Below are 20,138 nucleotides of genomic sequence, written 5' to 3'. Positions count from 1 at the left end.
AGTGGAAGTGCTTCTGAACTCTCATGTCTGCTCCACATAAAGGTGGATCTAGGAGCACGGGCATTGTTCCCCACAGTCACCTTTATGTAGGTACGAGGGGAGCTCTTCTGTTGGTGCAGCCCAGCAGCCTTGGCGACGGGTTAAAAAAAAAGCCCAAACCAAAAAACTATTTGATAAATGTCAAAAGAAATAAAGTAATCAGCTGAAAGCAATTTGCTGAGCCGTGTAACCGCCTTGGGCTTACCATTTTCCTTTATTCATTTATCATGATAGACGCTTTCGGCCAAAATACACAAAGCAGAGAAATTGTTGACATGTGGGGCCCAAGTATAGAAAATCTTTCATTCCAGCCCCCGCCCCCTGCTCTGTGGACAAAATAACTTTCTTTTTTTTTTTTTTTGGTTGTTTATTTAAAGACTACAGAGAACTCGGCGCTGCTCAGAACCAAACGGCCTTTGGAGCAGGGTTACTCCATAATTCATCATTTCCTCTGTTTATGAAGATAAACTGTGTTCTTGGGACGTACCTGCCGATAATGAGGGGCAGGAAGCTGCTACAAAGCATCCAGCACTTAGAGCAAGTTCTGCTCCCCCCATGCCTCAAACCGTGCACATGATTCCCATTGGAAACTGAGACCCTGCAGTCAGAGTGGGGGCCGGAATGTGGCTTTCAGGAGGCATCTAGCACGGTGCTTTCGAGTTCTCGTTAGGTGAGCTTAGTGCTGGCCAAAGCTGCTGGATTGACAGCTTGGGAGTTTCAAATCTTCTCTGTATCCATGAAACTGCTACAGCCTGGGGAACAGAAATACCACCCTCCCTGCCCCACCCCTCCCAGCGTGCCTCTCTCTACACCTCAACGGGTACAGAGTCATCCAGTCTCCTTGGCTTCTCTGCTAAGGGTGCCAACAGACGTGAGGCTCACTGCACTGTTCCCCCGCAACCTACCCCTGACGTGCACACTGGTCCATTGCGGACTGGCCTGAGCCCATCAACGTGCATCACACAAGCCATTGAGCTTTGTGGTTTTGCTAGATGTAACTGCAGCCTCATTCAGCCACTAAGAGATTTGGGCTGCTCTGCCAGGTGTGTGCAACCCGTCCAACACATCGAGCTGGGAGCCTTTGCGTAAACAGGGGCCAGGCCACAGGTGAGCGAAACGTAAACTCTCCTGCAAAGGGAAGGGGATGGAGTGACAGAGAACTGCCTGGTCTGGATTTTAACGTCTCCTTTTGATTTTATTTTAGCTGAAAACAAACGACCTTGTTCACAGCAGGGCAATGAACATGTGGGTTTCCCTTAATCGCTTCCCTTTCTTCCCCCAGCATTATGGTTAGGGGCAGCTGGAACCCAAAGGAGCCTGGGAAGGCTCCAGGCAGAGCCTTCAGAATTGTGAGGTACATGGGGCCTTCTCTGAAAGGAGGATCCTGCGAGACCAACCTTCTGCTCAGTGTGGCTGGACTCTAGCTAGTGAAAGCCGTGGTTTTTGAGCACTCCTGTTCCGCTGGGACAAATCTATGCAGTGCCCTTGTCCAATGCATGAGTTTCAGCCAAGCCCCTGGGGGAAACACCTGCAGAATGGCAGGCTTTAGGGCCAGGTGGCCCTGCTTGCTGCTATTGACTTTAAGGCCCTGTCTGTATCCGGTAGCAACACTGATACAACACAGAGCAATTGACCCTAGTGTAGACAGGCTCTAAGTGGGAATTTCATGGTAGGAAGTGTAAGAAAGAGATCTGCAAAGGGGACAAACATTCATTAATCTGACAACCCCACCCCTCAGTGCTTTAATGCCAGTGGCAGAGAGAAGCTGCTGCCATGGTGAAGGCTGACAACTAAGAGCCATTGCGCCCAGTATACCTCAGTTCCTCTTAACCTTATTTTATCCAAATTCAGTTGTCATTGTTTGAATCAATGAAATACAGACTAGATTCACCCACCCCCAACAATGATTATGGGCCAATCCCCTGAGTAATCACAGCATAATTCTGTTCATGAGGTACGACCCAGTCCGTCCTGCCAGTCACACTAAGCTGCTACGACCAAGCATGGAGCATTTGGTCTGTGGTTCTCTGCAGGCCATAGTCACTGCTGACTGTGTCTGTCCAAGCTGCACTCAGCCGAGGAGCTCCTTGGTCTTCCCTGCCAGGAGCTTGTCCATCTCTGCTGCAGTGTCATCTGTCATTTGCTGGATCTGTAGCAACATAACATGGCCTTAAGTTAGATCCTTGTAAAGATGGGACACAGGCAATTCCTAACACAAAGCCCAAGCTCCAAAGCAAGCCAGCAGGCTAAATTCCGTTCTCGGTGTATATCCAGTCACTCCTCTGAGGTCAGTGGAATGTTCTTGTTCTTGGAGTAACTGAGACTAGAAGCCAACTGACTGTATGTGGAAGATCACAAATACATTTCACAAGCTGTCAAAACCCCGACAGATGCATCTTCCCACCAACACAATAACAGGTGCACGAGGAATGGTCTGAGCACACATGTCTCGGAAACGGGATCTCCTGATTTCTAATCCTAGCTCTGACACTATTTCCTGCTGCAGCCTTGGGCAAGTCACTTCTCTGTGCCTCCATTTCCCCAGCTGTAAAATGATAGCACCTCTTCACAGCACAGGCGTGTTGTAATTAATGTTTGGTAAAGGGCACAGAAATGGAACTCAGCACAGGAGTTCTCAGTGGTATAGTTATGGCTGATTGGGTTTGAGCATTGCCACGCGGTATGTCCAGTGACCTGTCTGACTCCTCCATCAGCATCCAGTTCTCCTTTAGCCAGATCCCGTCAGTGGCTGACTCTCTCACACCCACACACACCCAACATTTAACCTACTCTCCGTACAATCCCTGCCGGTCTCTGAAAGGCTCCTAGTGAAAAGCTCTTGGCTGAGACTGACCAGTTGCTCTGCCAAGTCCTTATTTAATAGACCTAACGTGGTGGGACAGTCTGTCGGTGAAACTGGAGGCCACCAGATGTCAGAGCCAGAACGTAAAGGACTCATCTCCTTACTCGTCGTAGCCTTCCTGCTGTTGTAATGAATTGCACAGCAGCAGCCGCAGTCTGCTAGTAGAAGCTTTTGCTTTTATTTGCAAATCGAGTACCAGACTGATTTACTCCCCTCTGTCATGGGGAACGCAGCACTATTCCAAAAGTCCAACCTGGTGCTCCAGGATCATGGTAATAAGAGTGGAGACAGGCCAAAATTTCAAAGGAACCTCCTAAATTGTGGTGGCCAGAGTTGTGCATGCACCTATTTGGGTGCAAAAGCCATGTGTAAGTGTGCGATGGGAATTTGCATGTGCAATACAGGCAGAGGTGACTATTGGGCACATACCATCGCTATTTGTGTGCAAATTTAGGTTCTGCCTGCTCCAATCTTACAGGGCCTATGTAGAAGGGTCTAATATCAATTTGGTCCCCAGTTTCCTAGGATTCCAGGTATGTGGGAGGTGAGCTTGCCTCATGTTGAAAATCCCTGGCACAAGCAAAATCTGAGCTGAGACACTGACCCCACAAATACAAGAAGCCATCTGACTGCTCTGGAAGAGCTCCTCTTTTCGCTTGCACAAACTTTTATGCCAGGAAGTGTTTATCAAAGGCGTCCACAGCACCAGCTTTTGGGCACACTGACACATTCAGAAGATAATTCCTGTTTAACACCAAAACATCCCCATCACGGCAACAGCTAATGCTACTATGGCTTTGTCTATCCCATGAGCTAGGGCTGGGATTCCACGTGCTCTCACTAGCTCTCACGGAACCAGTGCGAGTAGAGATAGCAGAGTAAATGTAATAGCTCAGCCGTGCTTCCAGTACCACTGCCCGTGTTACCACGACTGCACTGCTGTTTATTCTCGCGCTAGCCCAAGCAGGAAAATCCCACCCCTAGCTCATAGTGTAGACGTAGCTAAAGTTAACTTCTACCAGCAGCGAGCATGCAAAGGAGTGCTCTCTGCTATATTCCTAGGGTTTACTGCTAACGAATAATATCTTGCAGTTAGAGGCCTTTATTCAGCAGGGTACTTAGGCATGTGCCTAATCTTAAGCATGAGTAACTGACTTCAGTGAGACTGCCCATCTGCTTAAAGTTAGGTATGTGCTTTAGTATCTTGCTGAATCTAGCCACAAAGCCATAGCATAGTGCAAGGTTACTAATGTTTGATTAGTGTTAATTTCATTGCAGTCAATGGAGCATTGTCGACTCCCACCAGCTGATGATCTGGCCCTATGTGCTTGCAAAGTCTATGTGCACTTACGGCATTGCATAAATGATGGTGATAAAACTGCCAGTGAAGATTCAAGCAGCAGGGCTGGACTCTGGCCACCCTGCTGGCCTGCGTATTTGGCACATGCTGCTACAATAGGCTTGTCAGGCTACTGAAGGTTTGTGGGAACCTTTACTACCCTCCCCCCTTCAATTTGCACAGGTTCATGCCCCAAAGTTGACTCTAAGTTTCAGGTTTGAACAAAGCCAAAATCGCTCTGCGGAAGGCAGATGGAGCAGCAGTTATGACTTATTTAAAAAAAAAACACAAAAAAGGGCCAGGCCCACCTCAGCCCCCCCTCAAACCCAGCTCCTAACAAGTGTTTCCTGAAATCTGCGTTTTTGTTACCAAAGTCTAGCACAGCTGGATCTTCTCCCTCATGGCCCTGTCCCAAGGGAGTCAGGAAACATATGCAACGCACTGCTGGGGAGAAAAAATACCTGCTTTTCTACCAGCTTAATGGTGTCTTCAGACACTGTGCTCTTGGCCTTCTTCACTTGGTTCACAGCGTTACTCCGGACCTTTCGCAAAGAGTCCTTACCCTTGTTCGTAAGCTGTTTGGCGAGTTTAGCCAGGCTTTCACGGTGTTCTCTTGTTACCCTAATCAGGGAGAAGTAAAGGGCGTTAGGCGTAGCACGTAACTGATCTGTTCATTGTGATATTATGTGTGTGCAGGATAAACTGGCAAGCTGAGGAAGTACAATCCACTGATCCTGTCCACACTGGCCTCTTTCAAACAGTTCCTCCTGGGTCTGGGACCGACACCTTTCAAACTAAGTCATGTAAGTCTCAGGACTGGAGTGGAAGGCAACAAGCATGGCAGTAGCTTAGGGATTTGGATCAGATCTTATTACGTTTATGGTTTTCTGTGCAGTGCCTGAAAACCATGCTGAAATGTTTAGGCTTTTCTTTTTTGTGCTGCCAAGGCATCTGCAAGAGTGAAGAGGGAATATCAACCTCAAAACTTGAGATGCTGAGCTGAAAAGTTTAATCCTGCTGTAAAGCTGTGAAGGGGCAGGAGGAAACCCCTTAACCTCTCCTTGCAACTGGAATAGTCTGAAAACTATATCTGGGAGTTATACAGCTTACAGGGTGAATCTCTTTATTCAGCCATTTTCCAGTTCTTCACAAGCATGCGGGAACCAGACTGGTATTTCCACTGTGATCGTATTTAACACGCTGTTTGAGAAGAGACCAATATTGCAAAATTTTCTAAAATAATGATTTCAATTTATTTGTATCCAACTCTAGCAGACTGAGGTTTCAAACCAGACTTGTAATTCAGACACTCAGCTCCTCACAGTGGGTCAGGAGCTGCAGACAAACACAGGGAAAACTCCCATGATTCCCCGGTTGCTTCAGTTTCTAGATCAGAAAGGAGAGGCATCTAGGATCCTGAGCATAAGAACGGGGCACTGGAGCTGCAGAGACCCTGTCACCCTCAGAGGCCCTGGTCAAGTCATTTAATCTCTTGATACCTCACTCTCCCAGTGTGGAAAATGGGGCTCTGACAGCACCTATTGTGAGGATTAATTATTTAGTAAATGTTTTCAAAGTGCCTTGAAGATGAAAAGCCTGTTGCAAGTGCTACATATCATTAGCAAGAGAATGCCTGTCTGCTAGTGGGAGATATTGCAGAATAAACATTTCACAGGAGTATTTAGAAATTGACTGCAACAGACTAGGTCACTGCAACATTAAAGACAAGGCTCTTCCTGCGCGGAAATCAGGAAATGGGGAGTTAGGGTTCCCATAGCAATGTTAGCTCTGCCTCTTTGCGGGTATTAATTACAAAGAGTCTTTCATTACCCGAGCAGTTTCTGAACCCTTTCCTAGCTCACTCACAGCCTGATAAGCCACATTCCCTTTGGTTTCTTCGCTCCACAGCCAAGTTGCTCAAGGCAGATGTTTGCAGAGGCCCTGACCAATCACAGGCTCATTCATTTATTTCCAGAGCTGATTATTAAATTATTATTAGGAATGAATTTAGTGTCTGTAAAAAGTGCAGCATTTGACAGACCCACAGACCGTAGTCCAGGACAGATCCGCTTCACGACTGCACTGCTCTGTTAACGTGCTGCAGCTGAGGTCTGGAGGCAGGCAGTTTGCCTCCCTAGCCCTTTGTTTCCTCTGCTGAGCTGTGGCCACGGGAAGAGTGACTGTGCCCATAAGTCTGGTGATGGAGATGCCTGGATGAAGGTGACCAGTTTATTTCACACAGGGCAAACATCTGTCATCTTAGACCTGAGCCTGCATTTGAGCCATTGACCTAGGAGGGAGAAACTATGAATCAGAACACCAATCCTTTCAGGGCTTCTCTTCTGAAAGTTATGAACCAGAAAACAGCCACATACCAAAACAGCACAGTCTGTTCATAAGAACGGCCATATGGGTCTGATCAATGTCCATCTAGTCCAAGATCCTGTCCTCCAACAGTGGCCAATGCCAGGTGCTTCAGAGGGAATGAACAGAACAGGGCAATTATCAAGTGATCCATCCTCGGTTGTTCAGTCCCAGCTTCTTGCAGTTGGAGGTTTAGGGACACCTAGAGTCTGCGGTTGCATCCCTGACCATCTTAGCTAATAGCCATTAATGGACCTCTTCTCCATGAATTTATCTAGTTATACTGTTCAGAAATAGGGGTAAAAGAGGTCAGATTCCCAGACAGTGTTTCAGGGGAGCATCTCTGTCTGCTACTCTGGACATTGGAAATTTCTACATGACTCTTTTCACTTACTTCCCTGCTAGGCAGAGGGTGTGTTGGTCTGTGGCAAGAGCTCCCCACGTGCGGTAGATCCACTTTGTGATTTGCTGCTCACCTCCCCACATGTGTAAATGTTTTGTGGATTGTGCTGAGGGTATCACTCAGCTGCTCAGGGGTGCTGAACCTTTAAGGAAATGTTTGTTTATGCAGTGCTGCCAGATTTCCTATGCTGCTTGGCACAGGGTCACACATCTCCTTGTCTGTCTTTATTAATGCCCATTTCTGTTTAACAATGTGTAGTGACATAGAGCTTTCTTTGTGGGTTTTACATTCCACTGAGATTATATATAGGTTCTGAGCTCCTACCACCAATAATGCTACAAAAACGTCTATTTCTTTCAGGCAGCTGCTGCTCCTGCTAAGGAATTCTTCAATGCGAGGCTGCTGGTTTCAAAGGCCATCCATTCCCTTGAACGTGGCGATTCTGGCACCAGATCTGCTAACCTCACAGGTGATCTGGGCACATTTCGTTTTGGATGTAGGAACTGTTGTCCCTATCTCCTCTTTAAAGGGAACTGCTGTAAGAGAAGCCTGAGATGTCTAATCAGAAGTGACGAAAAGGGGCAAGGTGCTTGCCCCTTCTCCGCCTCCCTTTCACACCAGCCCATAGAACTGGCTCTGTGCTGGGGCGTGGACACTCCCCACCCTTGGAACTCCAGGAGGCTCCTACTGGGGTGGTGCCGCTTCACATCACCCCCAACATAGAGCTGCGAGCAGATAACCAGGGCCGAACCCTCGCTATTTAAACCCAATATTTTAAAAAGTGTGTAGGGCTCAGATTGCTAGTGATGTCTCCTCTTTGTTTCTTTCAGTCAGTCGCCAGTTATCCAAACACGGCCACATTTCGATGCTCTCTTATGAGCATGGGGCACATGCATAAACACAGAGGGAAAACAATGCGGGCCACTTCTGGTCTCTGCTGAAAGACGTTTACATTGGTAAGAATGGTTTTGTATCATAAATGATAGGAATTTCCTGTGAGTGAGAGGGATCAGATAGAGGTACATAGGCGCAACTGGATACTCTGCTTGTATGATTTGAGATACATGTTGAAAGTTAATGTGCAAGATGAATTACCCAGTACTAGGTGAGAATGACATATTTTTGTTATGATGAAAGAATTGGAGTACAAGGTTCCAAAACACTTTGTTTTTTCAAATGATATTTCATGAGCCTGTTTGCCCCATACTGGGGACTGTGGGTACTTCTTAAATAAAAGAATTAAAGCAGAGTCACTGAACTTTCAAATGACTCACTGGACTTTCAGTCAAGTGTGTGTAAAAATATTACTAATTTATAAACAACATCCAGTCTCTCACAATAGATCTAAAAAGAGATGGCTGTAGCCAGGAGGCAATACCACAAAGGGCACAACGTCAGATTCTCAGATTTGGCTGAGAAATCAAACTGATAGAAATTTTCTCAAGTTTTATTTTTTAAACTGGAACAGAAACTTTTTTTAATACAAATAAACATTGCCCATGCAGTGTTTGCGACACAAACACTGAAGCAGGTTTGTGCCAGAGGCCCTAAAAGGGAAATTGACATGAAAGTGAAAGTAGACAAAAATAAAGGTGACTAGTCTCTATTTGTTGTCTAAGCTGAGGGAAATGCAAAAACAAAACAAATAGAATAGACAGAGAAAAGTAAATTAGATTGTGAAATTTTTCCGTTATAATAATCGCAGGCTGTGATCATGCAACTGGATCGATGTGGATGCAAATTTGACCACATGTATCTGGTTGCTGGATCAGGACAGAAATTACCTGTGTTATCAACACCACCTGACATTTGAGAGTACAATAGTTGGATTTTTTTTAAAAATGATTTGTAGTCCAATAACGTCACTTTAAAGGGACACTGTCAAACATGATCAATCACATTTCTGTGTGGAAAGTATTGGATTTACTGGAAGTACAAAAAACACCTAAAATAACACTTTCTGAAGAAAGATAAAAGGAAAACATCTCGGGTTTTTTACTATGCACATTTGACATCACTTTTGCATAGTCAATTTCACTGATTCTCTTGACTTGTCAGTGAGTTTTTCCTTTGTAAATATCAGGAAGCAGAAAAAAAATTATAAAAACTTAAAGAATTTTAAAAAATCCAGGGCATACTATTTAAAAAGGTACCTTTATCAAAAACTGGATTTTTTTATAAGTAATTGTTTTGAAACTAATCAAGTTAACACTGTCCCTTTTTAAAGGCTAGTCGAACCTGTTAATATTTAGTCTTGTCACAAGAGAACACGTGGGAAGCGGTGTTGAATCTGAACTTATGTGGCAACCTGCTGGTCATCTGTCCTCAGTCAGAACTGAGACTGAGAGAGAGAGAGAGAGAGACTATGTTCTGCTAAACTGGGACTCCCTGACCTGCCAAACACCCAGGAAAAATGAAACTAGGAATGACAGCAGTGATACCCCAGAGGGGACGATGAAATAAGCCGGACAGATTTCCTAGTGCTGACCGTATGGGTAGACAGGCAACATGACTGGAACTCCGCCTCATCTGCAGCACCACAAAAGAAAGTGACAGAACATACACACTTGTTTGACAACACTTTTTTGTTTTTAAAGGATTTACTGACTTCTGGATTTCTTCTCCCCTGTAATTCATATTCACTGAGTGCCCATTAACAATACTGTGTGGCAACCCAAGATCCTAGGCAATTATGAAGATAATAGCGCCCTCCTCTTCCGTCCTGCCACTCCTTAGGAAACAGGGAAGGGGAGAGAGCATATGAAAGAAAGAAAACCAGCAAATGGAATGAAAATTCCACTCAGCTTCCCTCAAAGCAACAGACAACAGCAATTAGAGACTTCTCTGATTGAAATACTTGAAACGTAATGTAATTTCTTTAAGCAGATCTGTAATACAAGCAAACTTTAATTTGTCTATTCTTATCCAAAGTCACCTACTTGGAAATATACAAAATATATGGTAAGACTCTATCAGGGGCCCTTATGCAAGTTGTTCCAGACCATTCTCAGAGATGCGGGCCCTAATTCACTGGGCTTGGAATGCCAATTGTCTGTATTTTTGCAACGTTTATGTCTATCTTAGGTACCTATCTGGCCCTCATTCCATAGGACAGTAGTGCCTCACAATCTTTAATTTATAATCCTCACTGCACTCTTGTAAGGCAGGACACGGCTGTTATCCCCATTGTACAGATGAGGACACAGAGAGGCTGAAGGACTTGCCCAAGGTCCCAGGAAGTTTGTGGCAGAGCAGAAATTTGAACCCAGGTCTCCCAAGTATTAGGTTAGTGCCCTAACCATGTGTCTAGATCTGTGGATAAGCATTTATGGAAGTCAGAATGAATAAAAATAAAGCCATGCTCTGATTGGCCTGTTGGGTTTTTTTTTGTGGTGTAATCTGCATAATTAAATTCCCAATAAAACGGAGATACATCACAAATCTTCAGAGCATCCTGATGGGCTGAGGCTGTAACATACACTGATGTCCGCCCCTCCCAGCATCAGCTCTTCTGTGACTGTGGACTTCAGTGGGAGATGGATCAGACCCTAATTCATCTCAGGTACACAACAGATATCTGCCCATAACTATGACAGATATTTTGCCAGAAGCTGGGAATGGGCAACAGGGGATGGATCACTTGCTGATTACCTGTTCTGTTCATTCCCTCTGGGGCACCTGGCATTGGCCACTGTCCGCAGACAGGATGCTGAGCTAGGTGGACCTTTGATCTGACCCAGTATGGCTGTTCTTATGTTCTGCACTCCAGTACATTGGTTTGTATACAGAAGTGAATGGACTTACTCTGGATTCGTACTGCTATAAATACAGGAACTGTTTCAGGCACCACTGTAATGCAGCTGCCTCTGGGGTAGAACTTGACAGCTGTTTAACAGCTGTACAGCAATCCTGCATAGCAGTTAAATGGAAATAGTGAAAGAAGCAGAAAATTACAAGTTCCCTGCTTGGCCATCACTCCCTCCTGCCACTCCTTTGGTGGCTGGATGACGGTTCATCTCCATGTTACTGATTCATCATTGCATCAGTGTGGTTATATGCTGGCGTAACTCCAGCTATTTACAGAAAGGCAGTGGTGAATCAGGCCTTGAACTGGGTACTCGATTCAGCTCTCTTAGGAGAGTTTGACTTTAAGGTGCCTGGCCATTGCCTCTGATGCCTTGTTAAATGCAGCAGCCACCCACTGCCCAACTCCCTTCTGCGCAGGGGGGAAACTGGAAAACAGCGAGGCAGAGCCCCATGTATCAAAAGAATGGATACTGCAATGCTGGAGAATTCGCAGGAACCACTGGCTTGACACTTGGAAGAGGTTCCATCAGATATTTCTTAAAGGCTTGGGTTTTTTTAAACCCCAGATGTAGCAATACGCAAAGCGACTGTGTCAAGACCTTACAGTAACCATGCATTCTTATCCTCCGGAGAATATGCACCAGGATCACAAATGAAATCCACTGCAGCCCATTACATCATCTCACATAACCATGAATTTAGACAGACAGTCATTATAATTACTTACTTAGGAACTGGCACCCGAATTATTATCCCATCTACTTCCGGGTTCAGGTTCATTCCACTCTCCCTTATAGCCTTGATAGCTGCAGCTGTACTCTGTAAACCAGATCAAAAGGTAAAAGGAATTAGTAAATAATTATTACCAGATGCCAGAACTCTGTTGATAGCTGGCAATCCATCTCACCAGAACATGGAAACATTTAGTTCTGTTACCAGTACGATCAGGAAGTTACATTGGTGCAGAGTGCTTTGATCAAATGGAATTGCAAACTACGTCCATTCTTGGTACCAGAGTATTAGGGAGTGGGGAGGGGGAGAAAGCAACAACAAAAGAAAACAGTTTTGCTTCTTTGAAACTATTTGAATGCTTTGAGGCAATGCAGATCAAAACCACAATAAATCCCCATAGGAGAACCTGGACTGGGGAAAAGGGAGATGAAAGATTCTCTGCCTTTAAAAATTCTAGTTGAATGTTTTACACTAGAAATTGCACAGTGCCAATTTAGAAAAGTTACTAATTTAACTCATGCGGCACTACAATCAAGTTGGGTTAAATCCAGACATTAGTTTGTGGCTGAGGAATGCAACCAGTGCTTTTACAACCAGGCTCAGTTGTATTTATTTAAGTGTCTCATAATTTATTATTTACTTATTATAACTCTTTCCCCGGTGGCTGCTGCATGCCAGCATAATGTGGCAATGCCAGCAGTCCAGTACTTCGCTGAAGGCAAGGTACCTGTACACAGGACAGCGCTGGAAAGTCACTTGGCCCAACACAACAGGTATGCTTGGTAAACAGTGAAGTGATCCAAACCTATCCAACAGCTTCCATGTCACATATTATTGGAGTAAAGACAAACAGGGTTACAATGTTACCTAAAGGAACCGGGCTGATGGGGATGAATCCAGTCATCTTCAACGGTTCAACGCCAGAGATGAATTTGGTACACAGGGCTTGACAATCTATTTAGACCCTGATTCAGCAGAGTACTTAAGCATTTAAGTGCTGTGGATTCACTGACCTGTTTGCGTTGTTTTACAGCATCTATTTGGTACTTGTATTGTCTCAAATGCAAAATAAAGTCAAGTCAAAAGAGCACGAGAGAAAAACACTGAGAATGGACCCAAGCATTCAGGTGCTTGAAGCTAAGCATGTGCTTAAATGCTCTGCTGAATCAGGGCTTTAGACACGATATTTAATAGCCATCTCCCATATTAAAATTCACCTGTAAGAGAACTTCTTGAGGGACCCACTATAATGTTAGAGGGAGCTGCCCTGCTTCATCAGAGCACAGATCCCTTTCTACACAAGTTAGTCTCAAATGCATACATCTTTTGCTTCATTTTATCTCTGTATGATCCATGAAAGACAAACCTGCCTCTTTAACAAAAATTATCCCTTCCAAATGCAAGGTTTGGTTACAATCCTCTCTATCCCATGAGATGTGGTGTGGCATCTTGGAAAGCACGTAATCAGTTCTTGTTTAGTACAGCATTTGGAGATCTGATGTTTCGGGGAAGGATGCAAAGAGTGTGCATCATATTCAGAAACAGCAAGCATTAACCGGCCCATTTGAAAGCAACCTCGATCAATCCCAAACTGGACTTTTGTTGGGTTCCACTGTTGAGTGATTTCTGATCAAATAGTCAAACACTGTGGTCACGTTATAGCTAAAATGTCATTTTATCAGACACTCTGGTAGCAAATTTCCATCATGCCCTGTCCATTTATTTCATTCTTTAACATGGGCAATAACAGAAGAAAACTAGCCTAGGGTTTTTTTCCAACAGTATTAAGTTTCCTTAAAGTAGCACTGCTGTTTCTGCTCTTCTTTTCGTACCATTAACTTTAGCTGCAGACTGCTACAATAGCTGGACAGCTACGGCATGCACCATTCCTCTGCCCAGGCACTCCCGGGCACTGCGTTGCACGTGCATGCAAACGAGCATTGTGTCAATGTGGTGTAAAACACAATTGCGAGCATTTACGTGGACTTAAAAGTTAAGAAATGCTAAAGACATTGAGAACAGAGAAAACCTCTAGTGGATTAGCTCAGCATTTTAAAGCCATAAACATGTGATGTTATAAACCAGTGTCTGGGCTTTGGGAAGGAAACGCTCAGTTAAAGCAATATTGTTTAACATATACATTGGCTGAGACAGAGGAAGGGGAAAAATACTACAACATTACCCCCACCCTGTTCCAGCAAATGAACTGTTCCTGTTAGAAAAACAAAAAACTCACAAAACATCTAATTGTTTTTTCTAAACCTTGCACATTACTAAGGCAAACGGGGTTTGGCCCAGGGGGTCCACTTCCACTGTGCTTTTCTCTCACATGCTCTTTTGACATAATGTTATTGGGGGAAGTGATAGCTCAGCGGTTTTAGCATTGGCCTGCTAAACACAGGGTTGTGAGTTCAATCCTCAAGGGGGCCATTTAGGGATCCAGGCCAAAAATTGGGAATTGGTCCTGCTTTGAGCAGGGGGTTGGACTAGATGACCTCCTGAGGTCCCTTCCAATCCTGATATTCTATGAATGTTTATTCTTTGTTTGATACAATGCAAGCACGAGACAGATGCTATAAACAACACATCCAGGTCAATACGTGCATGAAGTTATCTAGGCATTAACCTATCCTCATACATCCAAGCAGTAGCCCCAGGTTATTTCCGTCAAAGAGATTACATAACTACCTCAGCTAGAGAAGTGTAGAGCTGGTGGTCAAGGGTTAAGTGACAGGTTTCAGAGTAGCAGCTGTGTTAGTCTGTATTCACAAAAAGAAAAGGAGGACTTGTGGCACCTTAGAGACTAACAAATTTATTTGAACGTAAGCTTTCGTGAGCTACAGCTCACTTTATCGGAAGTGGTACCTGGTTTGGGGAATAACTAGATTTGGGGTGATGATACAGAGAACCATATTCCATTTCTAAGCATTTGGTTCAAAGCCATTCTCACTTCCTCACTGTGGATGGGCTGAGTCCCACAATGACTTATTCCAACCTTCTCACCTGTAAACTTTGGAGGTTCAGCTCTAGTGGAACCTAGATCTGAACAGCTCATAGGATTGGGCCCATAATTCTTAAAAGTTATCATGCACTGGATATGTTTTAAGAAGCCTTGTGGCATGAAGTGCCCTGTAACGACCTCCTTGGAGATTTTGCTGGCTTAATTAATTGGGAGAAGCCTTTGAAAAATAAAGATAAATAAATGTTGGCTAACATCCAGTTCTAGAGCTGGGGCAATGGCTGACCCTGTGCCCACTAATACTAACTAGGATCTATAGAGCCCAATGGGACACTTTACAGTCACTTTTCTGAGCAAAAGCCCTCTCTGTGGGACTGATAATGGTGGAAATTAAATGCCCAACTTTGCTCCACTATGGGAGTGGCACAATCTATTCAGAAGTGGATATGCTATTTTTGCCACAAACTTTCAGAGGCTGCCATCGACACAAGTGAAAGACAAATAACTTTCATAGGAGCTTCAGTCCTCTACCACCAAGTAATGGTTTCATGATATAGACTAGTCTTCATCAGGAGGTGGGCTGGCATAAATAGCAGGACAGATCTAGCATTCTTACTGTATGCATAATTCCTGATGAGTCAATGGGAGGTCGTGTGTGTGCAAAGTGCGCTGTATGTGACACAGATACTGGAGAGGGAAACACCTTTTAGGCCATGGCAAAGCAAAATTCTGCCAAAGCAGAATTTTCCTCTATATTATCTCTAGCTTTATTCAGGCCAGTTTTAAATGACTCAAGTGATAGGAAATTATTCCACAAGGCTAAAAGAGCTCTCTCAGGACTTTCCCCACGATACTGTGCCAAATTCAATCTTGATATAGTGGGTGCATCATGTAGCAATGGCGACATTCCAGCGCTGCTTCAAAGGTGAGGTACCCAAAACACAGGAAAGTGAACACGTACATTCAGTAGTGAAACATTTCATTCTGTGACTGTAAGATCAGGAAGTGATACTGATCCAGAATGAAGTCAATAAGAAGTGTGCTAATTCTACTGGGGTGGAATGTGCCCCATTCAGTCTAAATTTTCCTTTGCTCAGTTTCATCCCATTATTCCTACAGTAATTATACTCCTTTTGGTTTTGAAAGGAGATAAAACGCTTGTGCCTCTGAGCTGCTCAGTCCCCTTTTCCTTCCATTTGGATTTTCATAACCCTTCAATCATGTCCACGTACCTCTGGAAAACTAGCCATATTTACTAGAATGAGCTGAGGAGATTTCAGCGAGATTTGTCCAAGCTGGTTTAATGGAAACTTTCCATCGTTTGTTGTCACAGTTATATGATCAAGAGTTCCTGAAAAATAAACCGAAATAACAATGGCATGTCAATATTACACAGCACTTTTATGTTTAAAAAAACTGAACAGCATTGCAATTATAATATGCATTCATACTCCTACTTCTTCATATTATGCATTCAGACATTAGAAGAAAAAACAATATATTTTTAAAATAGGTCTGTTCTTCCCTTGCAGAACAAGCAGTCCTAGTTTGTATTTATATATCCCCCTATGGTTTTTGCAATCCAAACTTCACAGGATTATGCTAGCGCATGAAAACCAGAAAGTGAAACTGACTAATAAACTGACAGAATGAAAATGGTAAACGAAGAACATAAATAGTAAGGTGGAAATTAAGTATTTAAAATTCTTGCAGTATAAATGATCTAACCTCTTATAACACAGGTACAGGAGATTTATATGATTTTTAAGCTGACGGTGTTCCTCTGTGCCCCCAGATTCTTTCCTAAGTCCCCACAGGAGGTGCAGTTCACTGTCTAATTTAAAGTATTTTATTTCACTCTAAGATCCCCTTAATCTGCTTTGTAGTTTCTGCTGCAAAATGTTAACAGGCCAGAAAGCACAGGGGAGACGGGGCACTTTATCAGTATGATTTAAAAAAAAAAATAACTGAGGTTAAAATAAATCGTTAAGCAATTGAGCTGCCCATTCTAACTCCATTAGAGACTGAGTTGGGGTTGTGAATGATCCATATTTGGCCATTGTTTAAGTTTTCTCCCTGAAACTGGATACGCATTACAAATGTGTGTATTCAGTGTGCTAGAGTAACTGTAGCTTGGTCAAATATATTCACGTTTCTTTATGAACACAAAATTCACTGAACAGGGTTTGTAAAGGTCACTAACCACAAATATGCATTGTAGAAGAAGTCTGCATATGCCAGACACCAGGCTGATGGCAATTTCCAAAAGGCTAATTTAATGGCAATTGGATTTTTCCTGCCCTACTGCACCATTAGCTGACAACTTGCTTCTTCATCACATCTGCAAACAGTTCAGTTAGACATTTTTGACATCTCCCACTTACAAAAGCCATTTTCAGGAAGTTATTAACAAAAATGGATTCTTCCTGGTCAAGCTCAGGGTGAAGAAAGTCTTTAGTTGGGGATCTCAAGGTTGCAGTAATTGGGAACCCAGTGAGTAACTCAATAAAAAGAAAATCAATTTACAGAAAATGAAAGACACAGATCTGGGCTGGAAAGGCTCAGCGGATTTATTTATAGACAGTAGAGAATTATATAAGCAAGTTACTGACCTGGTGAGGTTCTTATATTGAGATTTTTCCCGAATTCTTCCTTAAGGGCTTCCATCACTGCCTTCATTTCGCCATTTACTTCCCCGAGACTGATAATATCTTCAACTAAGGCAGCATTAATATTCACTCTAGCTTGGGTCTGCCCTTTACCTTTAGCTGAAAATTGCACACACAATTAATTTCTGTACCACTGACAACACCATGGTCTCTTACTGAGCTATCACATTAGAAAACAAAAAGGAGCCATGGCAACTACTTTCAGATTAGTAACTGGAGGTTAGCATAAATTGAAGTATATATTTTTAAGATGGTAAATGATAAGCCTGTGATCCAAAATGTATTTGCACATCATGCGCTGTGTGTTTTGCAACACTAATTTCAATGTGGAATGTGAAGATTGCTAATTAATGACCTGATCCTGCAAAGATCTCTACAGGTGTGGACTCTTGCGAGATTCCTTTCCAGATCAGGGATTAATGGCCTTACTCATGCAAATAGTCACCTTGATGGCAACAAGAGTGCTAAGTGAGCATTTTAAAATTAAATTTCAGCTGCGCAAGGACTAAAAATATTAGAGCGTTTTGAAGAAAATAAAATGTTCTGGTCACCAAAATAAAGGTACTTCCCAGAGAAAAAAAGGTGGAAGGGGAATGTTCATTAAGGTGTAAGTGACATCAGGACGGAAATCCTACTATCAGCAAAGTATGGATACATAATTAGAAATGGCAAATTCTAGTGAAGAGGCTTCTTTCTTTACCTTTGGCTTTCTTGGTAGCTAGATGTCTGGTCAGTATTGTCTGGTGGACCACACACTGCCTGCAGCCATTCAGCATCAGGGCTGTATGCCTCAAAGGTACTTGCAGGGGTGGCCTTACTAGTCCTGAGAGAGAATTATGAAACAGGGGAGGCAGCTGACGGAGACACCTTAATGCCATGGCCATGGCATACAACTACTCTTTCGTTCACCTGGAAAAGCAAAAAATGGGAGATACGAGAACAGTCTTCTACAATCGTCGTGTAAAAATGGTTTCAAGTTTAATATCAAACTGTCAGTCCATGATAATGATCAGAGGACATCAGGCCTGCTTCTGGTCCTAATGAATCAATGCAGTTTTGCTGCTGATTTCAATGGCAGGATGACTGGATCCAATATACTCATATAGCATTAATATTGACATCTGCCAAGGAGATGTGGAGGCTGCATTAAGATGGAAACTCGAAACACAGGTATGACCACATTTTTGACAAGATGCTTTTAAATATGTCAGTCGCATACAGATTTAAACACAAAATTCGGTGGCACAAAATTTGAGACTCTAGAATCCCTCAATCCCCTTCCTGTTTTTAAAATAATGATGACTATATATTATTTGTATGGCAGTAGTACTTAGGCCAGGACCCTATTGTGCTAGGCACTGTACAAACAGAACAAGACCCTGGGGAAGGTACGTCCATCAGTGGCTATTAGCCATGTTGGTCAGGGATGCAAACCCACACTCAGGGCAACACTAAACCTCTGACTGACAGAAGCTGGGAGTGGATCATTCTATAATTGCCCTGTTCTGTACACTTCCCCCTGAAGCTCTGGCACTGGCCACTGTCAGAGACAGGATACTGGGCTACCATTGGTCTGACCCACTATGGCTGTTTTTATGTTTCTTTTGTCTGTTTTGTCCAACTTCTGCTTCCTCTGTGACACTTGGATTTTAAGTTCTCTGGGAGCAGGACTGTTTTCTCTGTTACTTGTCGTCTTTTCTTTACCACACACAATACAACAGGGACCGTTTGTCCGAGCTTCCAAAATGCTCCCACAAAACAAGTAAATAACAATAATAATACACTACTGCCAACCCCAACCGTTTGAATACTATGAGATTGACTTAAAAATACGATTTTTTAATAAATAATAAATGTGGGGTTCTTTTATTTTGCCTTCTTGCTTTTGAACCTCTAGGGTACAGATAGGTCACATTTTCAAGCATTTTTCTGCGACCAGGTCAGCCACGAACCTTTGTAAAAAAATTAAATGACAGTTGGGATTCTCCTGTATTCACATGAATCCAGGAGCTGAGACTTACGTAAAAATAACGCCTAGTGCGAGACCGAACAATTGGGAGAATTGGCAACAACTGAAGACGGAAAGACAGAGAAGAATGTGGTGGCAGGTTAGTAGCCACACAGCAATGCTGCCCTGCAGTTTAGGACAGGAAGTGAGGAATACCACACCCAGCCAAAAACAGCAATAGGAAATTAGGCAGGCAGAAGATACTTTCCTGTTTTGGGCTCTGGGGAGGAGTTCACACAGTGATATCAATGCCTGGGGATCTTTACCAGCCACAAGATGCCAGGGGCTGGGTTTTACAGATCACCCCAGGCACCTCATGCTTAACAGACTCCCCCACCTCCCTGATCCTTACACACCCCTTATGAAGCCCTATGTCAGAAACCTAGGCCAAGGGGGCACCTGGCCTCAGGAGCACCTCCCCTGCCCACCACTTAACCCTGCCCCACCCCCCCGCACTCCAAGCCCCGCCCCCGGTACAAGCCCCGCCCCTTCGCCCACCCCCTGCTCCTGGCGTTCTGCCCCATGGTGCATAGCCCCAACCACTACCAGCCCTGCCCCATAATGCAAGCCCCGCCCCTTATCCTAGAACCACCCCCTGCTCCGGAGCTCTCCCCCATGGTGAATAGCCCCACCCACTGTTCCCCAGCCCCGCCCCGGTGGTACACAGCCCCGCCCCATAGCGTGTAGCCCCGCCCCTGTTCTCCAGCCCCGCCCCCATGGAACACGGCTCCACCGAGCCCCGCCCCGCCCCGCCCCCAGGTGCCCTGCGCTCACGCTGCCTGCACAGTCCCGCCCCCACTCTCAGGCCGCCCCCATGCTCGCTCAGCCCCGCCCCGGACCTTAAGCCCCGCCCACTGCTCTGGTTGCCGTTGCTCGGTCTCCCGGTCCCCGCAGCGCGGCCCCGCGCTCCCACTCGCCGCTCAGCCCCGCGCCGCGCGCTGCGCCAACGTCACCC

The 20,138-nt window shown here is 44.4% G+C and overlaps 1 protein-coding gene across 1 annotated transcript; it reads right to left on the bottom strand.

Moving 5' to 3' along the window:
• Positions 1 to 212: 212 nt before the first annotated feature.
• MRRF (mitochondrial ribosome recycling factor) lies at positions 213 to 20,133 on the bottom strand. Its single transcript, XM_048822338.2, has 7 exons — positions 20,023 to 20,133; positions 17,876 to 18,084; positions 17,119 to 17,274; positions 15,739 to 15,857; positions 11,543 to 11,634; positions 4,703 to 4,862; positions 213 to 2,188 (listed from the first exon to the last, which is right to left on the bottom strand). The coding sequence occupies exons 2-7, from the start codon at positions 18,057 to 18,059 to the stop codon at positions 2,111 to 2,113; spliced, it is 789 nt and encodes a 262-aa protein (XP_048678295.1). The 5' UTR covers positions 18,060 to 18,084; positions 20,023 to 20,133; the 3' UTR covers positions 213 to 2,110.
• Between the last annotated feature and the right edge of the window lie 5 nt (positions 20,134 to 20,138).

This window comes from Caretta caretta, chromosome 16, assembly GCF_965140235.1.
Source record: "Caretta caretta isolate rCarCar2 chromosome 16, rCarCar1.hap1, whole genome shotgun sequence".
NCBI classification, from domain to species: Eukaryota; Metazoa; Chordata; order Testudines; family Cheloniidae; genus Caretta; species Caretta caretta.
Note: the sequence above shows the minus strand (reverse complement) of the source record. Positions and strands in the feature narration are given on the sequence as shown.

Coding starts and splice junctions, on each gene's coding strand:
- MRRF (XM_048822338.2), bottom strand. CDS start 18,059: ATGGCCATGGCATTAAGGTGTCTCCGTCAGCTGCCTCCCCTGTTTCAT. Junction 11,635..15,738: donor ATATGGCTAGTTTTCCAGAG/GTACGTGGACAT, acceptor TCTGGTTTACAG/AGTACAGCTGCAGCTATCAA. Junction 2,189..4,702: donor TTAAGCTGGTAGAAAAGCAG/GTATTTTTTCTC, acceptor ATGTTGCTACAG/ATCCAGCAAATGACAGATGA.